This window comes from Maylandia zebra, linkage group LG3, assembly GCF_041146795.1.
Source record: "Maylandia zebra isolate NMK-2024a linkage group LG3, Mzebra_GT3a, whole genome shotgun sequence".
In the NCBI taxonomy this organism is placed as follows: Eukaryota; Metazoa; Chordata; class Actinopteri; order Cichliformes; family Cichlidae; genus Maylandia; species Maylandia zebra.
Genome location: NC_135169.1, coordinates 55490412 through 55506181, shown reverse-complemented (window position 1 = coordinate 55506181; position 15770 = coordinate 55490412). Strand labels below are relative to the sequence as shown.

Here is a 15770-nt window from a genome sequence, read left to right as displayed (position 1 = left end):
TCATTTATTCCGCACGGCTCGCCTCGAACATGCTATATAGGTAGCATGTTCAGATGACCCAATCACACTATTAAAACATGCTTCCTGCTGGGATTTATATAGGTAGCGTGTTCAGATGACCCAATCACACTATTAAAACATGCTTCCTGCTGGGATTTATATAGGTAGCGTGTTCAGATGACCCAATCACACTATTAAAACATGCTTCCTGCTGGGATTTATATAGGTAGGGTGTTCAGATGACCCAATCACACTATTAAAACATGCTTCCTGCTGGGATTTATATAGGTAGCATGTTCAGATGACCCAATCACACTATTAAAACATGCTTCCTGCTGGGATTTATATAGGTAGGGTGTTCAGATGACCCAATCACACTATTAAAACATGCTTCCTGCTGGGATTTATATAGGTAGCGTGTTCAGATGACCCAATCACACTATTAAAACATGCTTCCTGCTGGGATTTATATAGGTAGCGTGTTCAGATGACCCAATCACACTATTAAAACATGCTTCCTGCTGGGATTTATATAGGTAGGGTGTTCAGATGACCCAATCACACTATTAAAACATGCTTCCTGCTGGGATTTATATAGGTAGCATGTTCAGATGACCCAATCACACTATTAAAACATGCTTCCTGCTGGGATTTATATAGGTAGGGTGTTCAGATGACCCAATCACACTATTAAAACATGCTTCCTGCTGGGATTTATATAGGTAGCGTGTTCAGATGGCCCAATCACACTATTAAAACATGCTTCCTGCTGGGATTTATATAGGTAGCGTGTTCAGATGACCCAATCACACTATTAAAACATGCTTCCTGCTGGGATTTATATAGGTAGCGTGTTCAGATGACCCAATCACACTATTAAAACATGCTTCCTGCTGGGATTTATATAGGTAGGGTGTTCAGATGACCCAATCACACTATTAAAACATGCTTCCTGCTGGGATTTATATAGGTAGCGTGTTCAGATGGCCAAATCACACTATACATAACATAAGTGGTGGCTCGTCCGGGATCTTTGGACATTTTAGTGGAGACTGAATGTCAGTTTGTTTTGCTTTTAAGTGGGTGAGTGATGGTGTTCAGTGTAATTGAGCAAACTCCCTTTAGTGTGTTTCAGCTGGGTGACTGTGCTGCCCTTCCATCGAAGCACTTGTTTGTTGTTTTGCTTTATTGTTTTAGTTTGTATTTGGTGGCTATCCTGGGTGGGGGTACGCTTCAGAGTTTGGTAGGAGACTATATCTCTGGTCTGCTGCCTGCTCTCAAGTTCGCGTTTAAAGTTGCCTCGAGCCTGGTACACCACTGAAGACTAGGGTAGGGAAAGTAAGGGATTTGTTGTTTTTAGTGTACTTTTGGTTTTGTGTTGTAGCAGGTCAGGTAATCATTTTGGGTTTGACTGTTGTGCTCTTTTGTGTTGGTCACATGTTACTTTTTGTGTGTTCAGTGTGGCAACTTCAGATCCTCATGTAGGGGCATCCATGCTTAAAGATGCCAACTTGCTTCAGAGGAACTTTTAATTTGTTTAGGGGTCCTAGAGGAACCCTTTTAAGGGAGGAGGTGTTACGTCCCTCTGCAGCTTCTAATCGTCTCAGTGTTTTCAGCTGGTGCTAATTGGCCACACCTAGTCAGGTGTGGATAAAAGCATACCTGAGGCAAGCTTCCCGGCAGTGCACTAGTCTTTGCCTTGGTGGCACCAGCCATTTTAGCCAACCTGGTTTTCCATTTTAGGATGAAACCTCTTCTCACCCACACTCTGCTATTCATCTCTGTTTTTATGTTGCGGCTTTTGAGCCGGGTCGTAACACTGAAGATTACAAAGATCAACATTAAGACCAGTCTGTGCATTCAAAGCAGTGACAGAAAAGAGTGTGGGGCATTAACCCCCACTCACTGAAATGGCATCCAAGATGCCTTCATAACTTTAAGAAAAGGAAAGAAAAAAGGCAATAAAATGCAACAGCCTTTAAATTTGGTTTTATTTGTAGAGTAAATGTAATAGCGTACATGTTAAATAAACATTTAATTCCCACGAAACATACTAATGATATGGCAGACATCGAAACAGGTAAAAGAAACAATCATATTTATTCATTTTCATTAATTTAAAATACCCTTTACAAAGTATATATATAGAAACATAATCCAACATATGTGGAAAAAAACAAAAAAAACTGACACCCTGCTTTAAACGCACATATATAAAAGTTACTCTTTTAATAATTTCTACTTTGTTGTCCTGATGACGCAGTCGTTCACCTGCATGTGGTGCAATCCAATTAGGCTGTCAGTAGTACTTCAGGTCTCCCAGCCCTTTGCCAGACAGGAGGAGACACCAACCCCCAGGTAACTCAAACAAAGATGTATTAATATAACATAAAACAGAGCTTTGACCTTGCAAGGTTAATATGTGTGCACGCCATATAAACATTGGAAGGTGTGATGGAAAAATGAATACATTTAATAAAGAAACGATATTGAACAATAAATGGAATATTTTAAAGTAGTGACTGTAAATTAAACTAAAGTGAATCAACGGGTGGTGAGGTGTGGAGCTTACCATGTGTGGCATGCCATCACACATGGCAACTGTCATGACCAACTCAGCGTGGAAACCTGAGATGAACCTAAAAAGTAGAAAACTCAGGGTTTTTTTTTTTAATAATTTCTACTTTTTGTTGGCAGTCGCTGTCCTGATGACGCAGTCGTTCACCTGTGGGGGAGAAAACAAAACAAAATTGTCAAAAATGTTAAAGTTACAGTGAAACTTCAAATCCTTGTACAATTCAGTGGTATTTATACTGTAAACTTAATCCCTATGCTGTAAACTGACATGTAACTCTAGGAATCACTCATTTCAGCCACCTTTGCCACCATTTTCCACATTAATTAGAAGAAGAAATGAAATAAATGAATCGATTAGCTCAAAGAAATTCCACTGCAGACGAGTGTTTTGGTGGTTAAACTGCAAAGCAAGCCACGCACATGGTGCAGGCCACTTCTGTGGGCTCTATCAGGGATTTATGTGACTAGTCGACTAATTGTCACTAGTCTGTATCAGACTTACCAGTCGTTCAATCTAATTGTTAACATTTTAATTGATGCCCAATGCTGGTACATTGTGTTCTAAATGTTAGGCAGCGATCTACCACCAGATGGTGCACTGTTGTTGAGAAACGCCATAAATCTATTAATCTACCCTGATCTTCTTGTTAACACTGAGATCGCAGATACACGCAGAGGAAATTAGTTTCCTGAGAGGTGGAAAACCTCTCCTTTAGGAGAGCAGTTAAGTCAATGGGGGAGGGGCTCAGAGTAGAGTCACTACTCCTTCACATCAAAAGGTGACAGCCACCTTGGCCAGGAGGCTGTTCCAGCTGGGCACGTCCTACCAGTAGGAGGCCCCAGCATCCTTGGTCATGCTAGCCAGTTTACATCTATCAGCTGTGGTCAGGAGTGGTCCTTCCTGCTGCCCCCACAACCTGACTAGAAAACGGCTGTATAATGTATTACCTGAATCATTCTCGCCACACTTAGACGTACTTTTAGATTCTCAAATGATTGTCATATTTTAATAGAACATCTTTTGTAGTAACGCATTTTCATTTGTATTTAACAGAATGTGATGAATGGTTTAAGATACCTCTGCGTCTAGTTTGACAGTTTCTATTAATCAGTTCTGAAAATCAACTCAATATCTGAATGTTCCTTAGTTTTACATTAGTTGGTTAGTCTAATTATTTCCCCCTCGATTAGTCGACTAGTAAATAAGACGCCAGGAACATCCCTACTCTTCAGACAAAATGTGAGTATGAATTACACACCAAGGTATTAAAATGGATATGGAGTATGGCTTTGGTTTACCATAAACAGCTGATGTAAGGACATCATTAATGTACTCTGTCCAATGAACACTGGAAACAAGACTGCACTGACCTTGCTGGCAAACCTCAATGAGTTCAGAGTTTCCCCAAAGCTGTCGGGCTCCGGAGCAATGTTAACAAACATCAAGCTGCAAATAAAGACATCCAAAATTAGTGCCAAAGAACAAACAGTCACAATCTGAAGTGGTGAGATCAAACGCTGTTAAATATTTTTTGGGGATAAATTCCTTCAGTTTTATGTGTCGTCATTATAAAGATTTGTGATGTCAACAAACTCACGTTTTGCCGTTTCCCCCCCAAACATCCCTGAAGGAGGTACGTGAGCTTCGAGTTCCTGTAAGCTACGTAAGTCTCCTGGAACACAAAGGCCAAAAAAAATCATTAATACTGTAAATGTAAAGAAAGCAGGTGTGACATCTAAGACTACAGAAACTGCAGCTGCAGACCTTTTTGGCCAGAGCGGCGATAACGACGCCCAGGTTGGACAGTGAGCTGTTGATGGCGGTCATCTCTTTGAAACGGTCACCCTGAGACTGGCTCTTCACCATTCGCTCACTGCCAGCCAAGTCCACCAGGCACAGAGTGGCTACACACACAGAGAAAACCAACTCTTATAGGAAGCAGTGATCCGTTTTTCCTTCCATTAAAGGTAGTTTTAATACTTTACAAAACACTTCTTTTAGCGCTCAGGGGCTCAAACATTAACGTTGAGTCATCAGAGCAGATTTTGCACTGGTTACAGTAACAATAACTAACCAGACTAAATATTATAGATCCAAAAAGAAGAAGCCACATTCCTGATGCTGGTACTTCCAGTGTGATACATTTGCACTTGACATCCCTGCCGGCATTAACTCCCTCAATATCCAGCTGGAAGACTGAGTGGGAGCGAGACGAGCGGTCATTCTGGGCTGTCTGGGCAGTGGAGCGATTCTGATTGGCCAAAGCAATCAGACGGAGAACCTGAGAGGACGAGGGAACGTTTTAAAACATAGAGCATCGATAAAGTTTGATGTATTTTCAAAGTTTGGTAACAATTTGTCAGCAGATTTGAAATTAATTTGTTCTGAGCTACAGATGTCTGTCTGCTGTACCTGATCCTCATTGGAGACCCGCTCATAGGTGAGATTAGTGATTGTCAATTCGTTGCTGGCTGTCTTGCGGATCTCATGCTCAGGTCTCTTGCTGGACTTGCCGGTGAACACAAGGTCCCTCAGGGTCTCATTGTAAATTTCGACGAAGCTCGCTGTGAACTGTGAAGTGAGTGGGGGTTAATGCCCCACACTCTTTTCTGTCACTGCTTTGAATGCACAGACTGGTCTTAATGTTGATCTTTGTAATCTTCAGTGTTACGACCCGGCTCAAAAGCCGCAACATAAAAACAGAGATGAATAGCAGAGTGTGGGTGAGAAGAGGTTTCATCCTAAAATGGAAAACCAGGTTGGCTAAAATGGCTGGTGCCACCAAGGCAAAGACTAGTGCACTGCCGGGAAGCTTGCCTCAGGTATGCTTTTATCCACACCTGACTAGGTGTGGCCAATTAGCACCAGCTGAAAACACTGAGACGATTAGAAGCTGCAGAGGGACGTAACATTCAGTATTGATATTTGTAAATGTAAACTATGAGGATTTATTTATTTTTAATTCTTTTCTTTTTTTTCCCTCTTTTTTTCTTTTTCCAAATAAATGTCCCGATTGAGTAATGAAACTAACCCAAAGGAGAATTCTAACAATATTAGACAGGCCATTCAATATGCTTTATCGTGGACAACTCGTGGCTAAAAACCCACACACACACACACACACACAAACCTCTAATCAAACATGAAAACGGATAATCCAGCTGAAGCTTCAGACAGCCGTCAGACAGTGAAACACTGCCATCTGCTGGACTCGAATAACAAAGACGCTGCTTTGACGGGTGAGGGAGTTTCAACAAGTCTGCAACGACTCAAGCATCAAACTACAGAACTATTCTAGCGGACATGGTGCTCTAATGACTGCTTCATTAACGCAGCTCAGAAAGGATCAAACATATCAATAAATCATAAAACACAAAACGTCTCTTATTGCCCAGGGCTCAGGAAGTGAGTGTGTTCCTTATAGCCTATTAAACCTTAGCAGGTTATTTTGATGTGTTACAGATGAAACAGCTATCCAGTAACATTCAGCTACAAAAACGCTTTTTTATAATTACTTTTTTACAGCTTCGCACTTTTACACAAGTTTTATCATCAGTGTCACAATGGCTGCTGCTAAAATTGAGTACAAGATATTTGTTGGCCTGATTAAAAGGTCTTGATGCGTGCTCAATCATCAGGGAAGTAAATCTCCAAAAGTTGATTCTGTTCTTCTGGACGTAGCGTTTTCAGTCAGAGAAACCAGCCGACTGAAGGAACAATGGGCTGGGAGGTCAGTTCCTTAATCATGATTATGCAAATGCTCATGACCATTGATCAACAACCACTGATCAATGGTCCTGAGTACCATTCACAGAGAGTTGGAGAACGGCTGCAATCACAGCATTGTAAGATGGTGACAGATGTACCCTTAGGCCCCCTCCTTGATTCAGAGAGGGTCTTTCCCTTTTCACGTAAATGGCCTCCTTGACTCCGCCCTCAAACCAGCGTTCATTGCAGTTATTGTTGACAATCACATTGTGTCGTGTAACCATCCAGCTCACATATTCAATGTAAATGATTTGTTGAACTGAAGACATGATGAATGTTCCTGCATTAAAACACATCCAGCCTAGTGTTCTCACTCTCCCTAAATGGATCTGTTACATTAGTGATATATGGGAGTTGTGTTTCAGTCTTTTCCACATGAGGACATTTACATTTAGTTTTTGCTTTACTGATGAGTGGCTGGTTAACCTGCAGTGGTTGAAGCATGTGTCGGTCGTCTGGAAGAGTAGGTGTAGAAGACGTCTTTAATGAATGTAATGCTCTGAAGGTGTCAGTGATTACTGTGAATTCATTATAAAAGTGGATTTCAGTGAATAAAGTGAATAAAGACAGGCCCTCATGGTGACGCTCAGGTGTCCATAAAGTGTAACAGGAGAGCTTTGTCATACTTTCAGAGATTTTACATGAGCCAGTCTTTCAAAAATTACATAAATAAATAATTCATTCATTCATCCACAGGAAACACAATGCTCATATCTGAAAGTAAACTCTGATATATATCCCCGACTAGAGTTACTACTAAATAAAGGATCGCCCCAAAATGACTAAATATATAAAGACACTCTCCAGAAGAAGTTAAAGGGATTTTATTTATTGTACAAGCAATATCTTCATAAGAATTACAAATTCTGCAGACATATTACCTTCTTCTTACTGAACCTGAACAACTCACACACAGACGTGTCTGCTGCTTATCTTTGTTCAAACATGATGTTTTATCTTCTCTTCAAAACACATTACTCATCTTTCTGGCATCGTGTTACATGAAAACACCTGCATTCTACCTGTGTCATTGTACCACAAAGACAATGATTGCAACACTGTGCTTGCAAAATAGAAGAAATAAGACGACCAGCAAATACATAAAAGATGGTAAAAGTGATTCCATCTTTGTGTCTCCTCCCATTGTTTCCCCAGTCTGTCTAGTTCCCATATTCCCAGGACACCGCTGGACAACAAGTGGGTATTCCAAGACTGAGAGATGGCCAGAGTTGGCAAAAGATCAGACATTCTCCACTTAAGTAGAAGTAAAAATACTATTGTTCCAGTGAAAGTTAAAGTACTGATTCAACTTCATTACTCAGCTAAAGCAAAAAAGTACAGGCTCGAAGCGCTTACAGAGAAAAGCAGACAACAGAATACAACAGAATGCTGATGGCGGCAGTAACACACACTTGGAGGAGAGGCTCCAGCCGTCCATTCCAGCCCTATCCCTAACATTAACTCTAACCATAACTTTAACCTTAACCCTATCAGGTCTTGTTTTACAAAGCGATTCATGATTAGAACAAAAAACACATTTACACATACCGATGATTTGTCACATAGCATCGTTACCTGTTGGGATGAGAACGGGTTGTTTCCAGAGCACCACAAATTGGGGTGTCTGTAGCTCAGGTAGAGCAGGAAACCTACTAATCAGAAAGTTGCTGGTTCAATCCCCGCCTGCTCCAGCCTGCATGCCAAATATCCTTGGGCAAGATGCTAACCCCAAGTTGCTCTCCGATGCATCCATCGGGAGGATGAATGCGTATTAATGTTAGATAGAAAGCACTTACAGAGAAAAAGCATAGAAAAAAGTGAGTGCATGAATGAGGCAAGTTGTAGAGAGTAGAAAGGTTTTATACAAGAACCAGTTCATTTACCGTTATATTTTAGTTTCATTTTCAGTTCTGTACTTTTTACATGTAATATTGATTCATTAGATTGACTACATGCATTAGACCTAACTTGCTGACAGCAAATTTAAACAACCGTAATAATTTATTTTCAGCGTCTGAAATATTTATTTAGTTTGTTTTTTGTTTTCTTTTTGGCTCCTGATATTAGTCAACTACTATTTGTCAATGTTGAACTAATAATGAATCTAAGAAAAGCTATTTGTCACGGTTGGCCAGCGTCAACCGTGGGGATGTGAGGAAGGAGGAGCCAGGCACGGAGCTCTGAATGCAAGCAGTGCGTTTATTTACAGTGAATGGAAAATAACAATAAATCCGCAGTGCGTTCCCGACTCCCGTGAAATGTCCTCTTCCCAGTGCTAGTGTTCCTTGTCTCCGCTCCTCAGTGTCTGAGCACCCCGTGCTCGCTGCCCTCTCGTCTCCACGCTTCTCCTGGGGAGATAACAAACAGGCAGCCGTAAGACACATACAATGCGGCAGACTATCCGTACTGACTGGCCGAGAGACTAACGTGAAGTCACGCAATGATCCAGCGTCAGAGAGAGCGCCACCGCATTCTTAAGTAGCTCCTCCGACAAGGCTTGATCAGCTGTGTGATGGTCTTCAAGTGTGGCCAACCACCTGGCAGGGCCACACCCACCAGGCCTGAAGGTGCCTGTAAACAGGTGCTCTCAGAAACTCCGGCATCCACACACACACACAGATATACCTGCAAGCAGGGAGAACGAGGGACAGCACACCAAAAACACACATGTCCATAACTGCTGGGTCGTTTAGACTCCTGAGCTGTGCACGAGGGGTCGAACACCCACTGGAAGGCCGGGCACTGGTTTTCAACCGTAATATAACTGATGTGCTCAGGTAACCTGTAGCGCCATGAAACCTCTGTCACACCAGGGCGCATAAAAAATGATGCTTTAAGAGACTGATGGGATCGGGCAGCAGGGAAAACATCCACAAAATGCTACTTTCAGTTTGACTCCCTAAGACTACCTAAACTAAGTAGAGTCATTACATGCTTGTTAAAAGCAAACTCTCATATAGTTTTTAATGTGCTTCTTTCATTACAATGACTAGATAAAGAATGTGGCCCTGTCTCTATTTAACACTGGCTACCCCAAAATGTTTCCAAACCTACAACCGTAACTTTCACTGAGAGATTTTTAGATACGGTTATTGAAGCTGTGGGGTTAATTTTTTAAGTAACATGAGAGAGAGGCAGCAGCATACTGTTAGATTATAATATTATTTTATGCCATGTTATACCCCTAACTAAAGATTGTGAATTATTATGTAGTTTTAGTTTGCATTATTCTCCTGAATTAGAAGAAGCTGATAACTATTGCATTAGTTAAACTGATTTGCATTACATTAGACTGCTGATTTATTGTGGATGAATGATATTGTTTTATGATGCATAATACTGCTGCAGAAAGTCATCGCCTTATTTGTCTGATTAGAAGAGAACAGAGCATGCTGGAGTTTTCTGCCCCAACTCAGCAGGAGCAGATAAACGGGGAGCCAAGGTCGTAGCTTAGGCGCCGTGTGAGAGAAAAGCATGTGAATGTTTAGGCTTTTATGATAAGGTGGAGGCACCAGAGGCTATAAGAGTTTGAGCAATGCTCCACCATTTTGAGATCTGAGGCTGTCTGCATCAGTGTCCATCTCCCACGCGTGTGATCATCATCGTTTGACTCAACCCGACCGGACCAGTGTTGTTATTGTGATTTTTCTCTTGTCTCCATCCCCAGTATTTTGAACCTTAACAGTACCGATTTAAAATCCTACATGTCTTTGTTCTCAGGTTTTCACGTTCACAAACTTTGGTGTCCACGCTATTTGCCTGCCAGGCTGACAATGATTTAGATCACAGAAACATTTTTAAGCTGTTATTCCTGGTTTCACAGTGGAAAACTCCGGGTAACGTCCATTATCTTTGCTCCTGTATAAGACTTTCCTGAATGCTGAGGTTTGGTCTTCCACATGAAATTCAGTACTTTTGTTTCAGTTTCATTAATGATGCATTGATTTTGGACATCTATGTAATATATATGTGATACACGACAGTCTTTGAGTCCGTCCTTCTCATATATAATCCCACTGTTTTTGCACTTCAGATGATTCCAGTAATGACTGATTTAAAAAAGAAAAGTGAAATGTTTCTAATGAACTCACCACGATTCTTATTTCAAACTTCATTAAGAGCTGCTGGATCAACAGGGGTGTCCTGGATTTGTTAGTAATATAATATAGTAATATATTATTATTAGTTTTAATTATTTAGTCAAAAATCAATTCCAGACTGCTCTGAGCAACATGCTGCAGCGAGAGTCCTGACAGGGACTAGAAACAGAACATTTATTGGCTCCCTGTTTTATCCAGAATAAAAGATTCTTTTTTCTTTTGTGTGTCCCGTTTGGATCTTTAGCCATCAGAATTGTTGTCTTAAGGCCAAGAAAGATGCCAAGCGGATTTATTTTACCAAGTGGATCATCATGGCCTTGCCATATTGGTCCATTTGATTGACCTTTATTATAATTATGAATTTATTTTATTTTCAGTTGCAAACGGGACAGACATGACTGTGGGATAGGACAGGGAGAAAGAATGAAAGAAAGAGAGGGAGAGAAAGAAAACCAAAGGGGAGAAGAGACGGTGAGAAGGGGGGGAAGAGAGAAAAAAAAAACAAAACTCCTGGGTCACCTGTATGGAGAAAAAAAAAACAGAAGAGAAAGCAAACAACAAAGAGCAACATAATAAGAAAAAAAAAAGCACCATCACAATAAACTAGCTAGCAGTAGATATCAATAGTTACTAAATAATAAACGATATTGTGCAGCACGCAAGATAGACAGCGCACAATGTGCTTTGAGGCAGCAGCCAAGAAAGCTGTAGTCCGCGTCTGTGAATACCCGTGTGTACACCTGTGTGCATACCTGCGTGGATCAGCATGCTTGTATTCCAAAGGTTTCTCCATGTAACGATCTGCTAGGGAGTGTGTGTGTGTGTGTGTGGGGGGGGGGGGGGGGGGGGGGGGGGGCACAGCCCCGTCCTCCAGGGCATGAAGCAGGTATGAAGGAGATCAAAACTCGAGACATCCAGAGGCCCCCAGAACACAAGACACCAAGGAAGACCCACAGAGGGGCAGCCGCGCCACTGTCCCAGTAAGAGCTGAGGAGAGTCCCAGATGAGGGCTCATTCAGCAGCCGCAGAGCAGAAGCCAGGGGGAGTTGCAGTGACGCGCCCGTGAGCTCCGCCAGCAGCCAGCTGTGCCTGAGTGACCAAGCCCCAGGCCGAGAGGCCGGGGGCACCCCACCTCCGAAGTGCCCCAGGCTCCAGGCCCCGACAAGCGGCCGCCAAGGAGTGAGCCGGTGTGTACCCGGACGCCCACCCCCAGACACAAAGAACCACCAACGCACCGACACCTGAGGGAGTCCGCCACCGGCAGGGGAAGTGGTGGTGGGGGGAGATAGGCCTCCAAACCTTGGAGGGCCTGAGATGTCCCCAGAGAGGTGGCGTCTGATACCCAACCTGACATATAGACACAGACATACAGGCACACACAGACACAAACATCCATTCCCACCCTCATGCTCTCATATGCACTTACTCCACACTCAACCGACGTGGAGACAGACATAAAGAGACGCTGTACACACGATCACACTCCCCAAGCGTACTCTACGAACTGGGTCTAGGTACCCTTGCCCCTGGAGGGGGTAACTGCACCCAGACCCAGGTAGTGTTACCCTTTTCCCTGCGGTGGGGAGAGGCAGACCGCCCCGACTCCGCAGCAGCAGGGAGGCCCCACACCCCAGACCTAGCCCCCCCGCTCCAGCAGGCCGCAGAGGATGGGGGTGAGAGAAGACTCCAAACCTCCCTCGACCCGCTCATTGTAGTGTTGATGCATGTGTGTTCTAAGGTGTAATTAAAACCCAGGAGGGCATGGAGCTACCTGCCAGAGAGCAGCAGGTAAGCGCATAGTCCCTCCTGCTAGCCCTCAATGTCTACGTGTATTTAAAATTGAGAGGTGGGCAACGACGCCAGGGGTGAGGTGTACACCCTGATGGTAACTTGGACTCCGTGTATCGTGCCCACCCCCAAGATCCTATATGTATGTGCAATGAGGGTGTGAGTAATGTGAATGTCTAAGTTGTGGGATAAAATTGTCCATCTCCCACGCGTGTGATCATTAAAATCATCGTTTGACTTAACCCGGCCGGACCAGTGTTGTTATTGTGGTTTTTTTCTCTTGTCTCTTGTCTCCATCCCCATATTTTGAACCATAACAATACACACAGAGCATCAGTGATAGAAAGCTAGGCTAACATAGGGTAGCTACCTGTTCAAGGAGAAACATGTATAGGCCCATCTCAAGTGCCACTGAACATCTAAATGATTCAGGGAAGACTTTGGAGAAAGTGCTGTGGGGAGATGAAACCAAATTCCAATTATGTGGCTTTAACTGACCTTTTGAAATAGGAGTGTGATGCAAAAAATAGCATCCCCGCAGTCAAGCAGAGAGATGGAAACATTATGATGTGGGCTACAGGACGACTTAGTCGGGGTTCCAAGCAGTCAGGAAATGTGACATCGTCAGACTGCAGGCCACGGATTGGCTCGTCAGTCGCGGCACTCAATGAGTCATGAGACGGTGTCTTTCACTAAAATCAAAACTGCAGTTTTTTTAAAACCCTGCAACAAGGCAAATAGCTGCACAACACCGTGGTTTCCAAGTGTGACAAAAAGCCACAGATACATCATTCACACATTCACACACTGGTGATGGCAGCTACATTGTAGCCACAGCTGCCCTGGGGCGCACTGACAGAACATTGCAGAACCTTCAGCACCTCGTATGAAAAATATTTGACTGTGTGCATGCTTTTAGCACTGTTTGGATTTGAGAAAATCTAAAATAAATCGAAATTTGCTTTTAGAAGTTGTTTTATAAAGTTCAGTGGTATATTATGCATACAATAGGACATCTATTTAGATTTACATCTTCCACAGAAAAAACTGCACATTACTGAAACTTAGTATACTGGACTTTGTTGTTGTCCCACACAGGTTCAATTTCGAGTGGTAGATGGCTCAGTGCTCAGTCAACCAAGATTTTATGATAGTGGGCACAATGAGATAGATAAGCTGCTTGTAAACAGTACTTTTATGCTCTCTTTTTCCATTTGGATAAGAAAGAAAGAACCAGGAAACAAAGGCAAACAAATAATCTGTGCCTTTATCCCAGATTCACATTATAGGAACAGCTGCTCAATGACCACTGTAGTCTTTGCTTACTGCACTTTTATCTAGATCTATGCAAAGTGATCCACTACACCTACTTTTACAGTTAAATCATTTTATGAGCACTGATGCCATTTTAATCTGAGTTTCTACTCAAATACAATCAGTAAAGAAAAACACAGTCTGTGACGTTTGTTTTGAAGGAAAAGGTATTCCCTGCAAATGTTTATCTGTGTGAGACTATTCAGAAAACAGTCATTTTGTTTTATAGGTGAGACACTTGGCCTCTTTTTTCCTTGTTCTACGTTTGTCTTTTGTCCGATTACTCTGGAACACAAGATGGAAAACTGATATTCTCATGTTAAAAATATAGAAAAAGGATTTTATCACCCATAAATGTTAACTTCTCATGCCTCTAAGCACAAGCAGGAGCAGCGGCGCCCTCTGCAGTTTGTGTGTGGAAGTGCAAAAGCTTACAGCACCTGGTTTTCCCAGGCGGTCTCCCATCCAAGTACTGACCAGGCCCGACCCTGCTTAGGTCACGATATCGGGCAAGCAGAGCTGAAGAGGAGGATGCAGGAGGCCTGTGTGTGTTCAGCAGCCTGCTGCATTGGAGTTTGCCTGGTAACAGATGACTCAAACAGCCCACACACCCACTGGACGTGACCGCAAACATGCCCCCCTACACCTTTTACATAGCCCGGCTGCTCGAGTTCTTTTGCTGGTTTTTCCCGCGACCCCCCACCTTCTTCAAATCCAACAAAAGTGGTATCAAACGTTTATGCTACGTTTGTGCTGTAAAAATTTTTGTTTGTGCTGCTATCATTTTAAAGATATTCAAGAAAATTTCTAGAGGTCCCCAGAGGTCAACCAGCCCCCCCACATTAATTAAATCAAACAAAACTGGTGTCAATCAACTGTGCTACGCTTGTGCTGGTTTGTGCTGCTAAAATTCTCGTTTCTGCTGCTTCTGTTTTAAAGATATTAACGAAAATGTAAAGGTCAAAAGGTCTCTTCAGTATCCTTCCTGATGGCAGCAAACTGAAGACGCTGTTGAAGAGATGAGTGGAGTCACCTGTAATGAAGAGGACCTTTCGAATGAGGCAGGCACAGTAGATCTCCTGGGGAGGGAGGCAAGAGAGGACCCTGCAATCCTCTCCACTGCTCTCACTACCTGTTGTCATATTTTTCCTGCAGGACCCAGTGCAGGAGTCATACCACACAGTGATGCAGTTGGTGAGGATACTTTCAATGGTGCTCTTTAGAAGGTGCTCATAGTGGGGGTTGAATCTCTTGTCAGCAGAGTGAAGAGAATTGTTATGTGCATTATTATTCAGCCCCCTTTGGTCTGAGTGCAGTCAGTTGCCCATAGACATTGCCTGATGAGTGCTAATGACTAAATAGAGTGCACCTGTGTGTAATGTAATGTCAGTACAAATACAGCTGCTCTGTGACGGCCTCAGAGGTTGTCTCAGAGAATACTGGGAGCAGCAACACCATGAAGTCCAAAGAAACACTCCGATGGACGTGTGGACAGCAATGCTGCCTTGAACAGTACCGATGTTTCAGGGCTGGGTGACGTTGTTGGGTGGGACATCTACATCCTGACATATCAAGGTTACTTTACTTTTAGGTCAATTTGCTTTACAGAAAAATAATAGCATTTGTCATCAAGATATTTATATGACTGCACTTGCTCAGGTTTGTCCGGATTTCAAACTGTTCTAAAAGTCTTTTGATTCAAATCTGGGGCTGTGTTATTGAAAGAAGCAGAGAAATCGATGAACTGAAGTCCTTTACTCTCTACATGTTTGACAATCAGGTGAAGTAGAATCAAAAGCACGTCCTCCACTCCTCTATTGGGCTCATGTGCAATCTGCATTGAATCAAGCTGAAGTTCAGTGTCTTCCATAATCACATTTCTGATGATTTTTTCAAAGACTGAGGTGAGGGCAGCAGGCCTGAAGTCGTTTAGAACTTTTGGACGACTAGATTTAGGACCAGGAACCACAACAGCTTCTTTCCAAAGAGAGGGCATGAACGATTTATTCAGAATAACCTAAAATATGGGACTGAGTTGTCTGTGACGGTTCTCAGTCATCCAGGTCATTGTAAACTAAGGAGCTTGCAAAGAAAAGCGTCTGGACTTCTTTGAGTTGCTTGAAGACGTTTCACCTCTCATCTGAGAAGCTTCTTCAGTTCTAAGGGTCAGTTGGTGGGGAGTCCCAGATTTAAACCCAGTGGGAGTTTCCCCCCAAAGAGGG

The 15770-nt window shown here is 42.8% G+C and overlaps 2 protein-coding genes across 2 annotated transcripts in view; both read right to left on the bottom strand.

Annotated features, from left to right (window-relative positions):
* Window positions 1-15770, bottom strand: part of LOC143416813 (NACHT, LRR and PYD domains-containing protein 12-like) — a 379525-nt gene that overhangs the window by 294417 nt on the left and 69338 nt on the right. The gene's annotated exons all lie outside the window — the stretch shown is intronic.
* Window positions 1510-7915, bottom strand: LOC112433427 (carboxy-terminal kinesin 2-like). The gene is made up of 6 exons (XM_076877833.1): window positions 7895-7915; window positions 4991-5149; window positions 4721-4859; window positions 4343-4482; window positions 4176-4250; window positions 1510-4024 (listed from the first exon to the last, which is right to left on the bottom strand). Exons 1-6 carry the CDS (start codon window positions 7913-7915, stop codon window positions 4010-4012), a joined length of 549 nt encoding a protein of 182 aa, XP_076733948.1. The 3' UTR covers window positions 1510-4009.

Excerpts from the sequence above, each read along its gene's own strand:
- LOC112433427 (XM_076877833.1), bottom strand. The coding sequence starts at position 7,915 with ATGCTATGTGACAAATCATCG. Across the intron at positions 5,150-7,894 it reads TGCTATGTGACAAATCATCG|TTCACAGCGAGCTTCGTCGA; the intron begins GTATGTGTAAAT and ends CTCACTTCACAG. Across the intron at positions 4,251-4,342 it reads TCGCCGCTCTGGCCAAAAAG|GAGACTTACGTAGCTTACAG; the intron begins GTCTGCAGCTGC and ends TTTGTGTTCCAG.